The 396-nt window shown below is 70.5% G+C and overlaps 1 protein-coding gene across 3 annotated transcripts in view; it reads right to left on the bottom strand.

Annotated features, from left to right (window-relative positions):
- Window positions 1-291, bottom strand: part of GLTSCR1 (glioma tumor suppressor candidate region gene 1) — a 36,536-nt gene extending 36,245 nt beyond the window's left edge. For all 3 annotated transcript variants that reach the window (XM_010567122.1, XM_010567125.1, XM_010567124.1), the window contains exon 1: window positions 158-291. In XM_010567122.1, the coding sequence (XP_010565424.1) occupies window positions 158-199 (42 nt within the window). In that variant the 5' untranslated portion in view covers window positions 200-291. The remainder of the gene's footprint in view (window positions 1-157) is intronic.
- Between the last annotated feature and the right edge of the window lie 105 nt (window positions 292-396).

Raw genomic sequence — 396 nt, 5'->3', positions numbered from 1 at the left:
GGGTGGGGGGGCCGACGGGGCCGGGGCGCAGGGAAGGGTTGAAAGAGACGGCCGGGCCGGTGCCCCGGGAAGGGGGCGAGCCCCCCCCCGCGCCGTCCGCCGCAGGTAGCGGAGTTAAGCGATTTAAAGCGAAATTGCTGCATTGTAAGAAACTCACCGTGATGTTTGAGCAGCAGTCGGCGCGGGGTCTCCCAGACATCCCCGCACGGGCTCCGGAGGCAGGACCCCGCCAGGCACCGACACATAGGGGTTCAACGCGCTGCCTGATCGCCGCCCCACCGACCAGGAACCCCCGGGACGGCGGCAGGGAGGGCATCGGCGGCGGGGGCACACCGGGCCGGGCGGGAGAAAATAAACGCGAAACGTGTGTGTCCCCCCCCAACCCACCACCCCCCC

This window comes from Haliaeetus leucocephalus, unplaced genomic scaffold (genome assembly GCF_000737465.1).
Source record: "Haliaeetus leucocephalus isolate CR32 unplaced genomic scaffold, Haliaeetus_leucocephalus-4.0 Scaffold227, whole genome shotgun sequence".
NCBI classification, from domain to species: Eukaryota; Metazoa; Chordata; class Aves; order Accipitriformes; family Accipitridae; genus Haliaeetus; species Haliaeetus leucocephalus.
The sequence above is the reverse complement of the archived record's forward strand: the minus strand, read 5'-3'. Positions and strand labels throughout refer to the sequence as shown.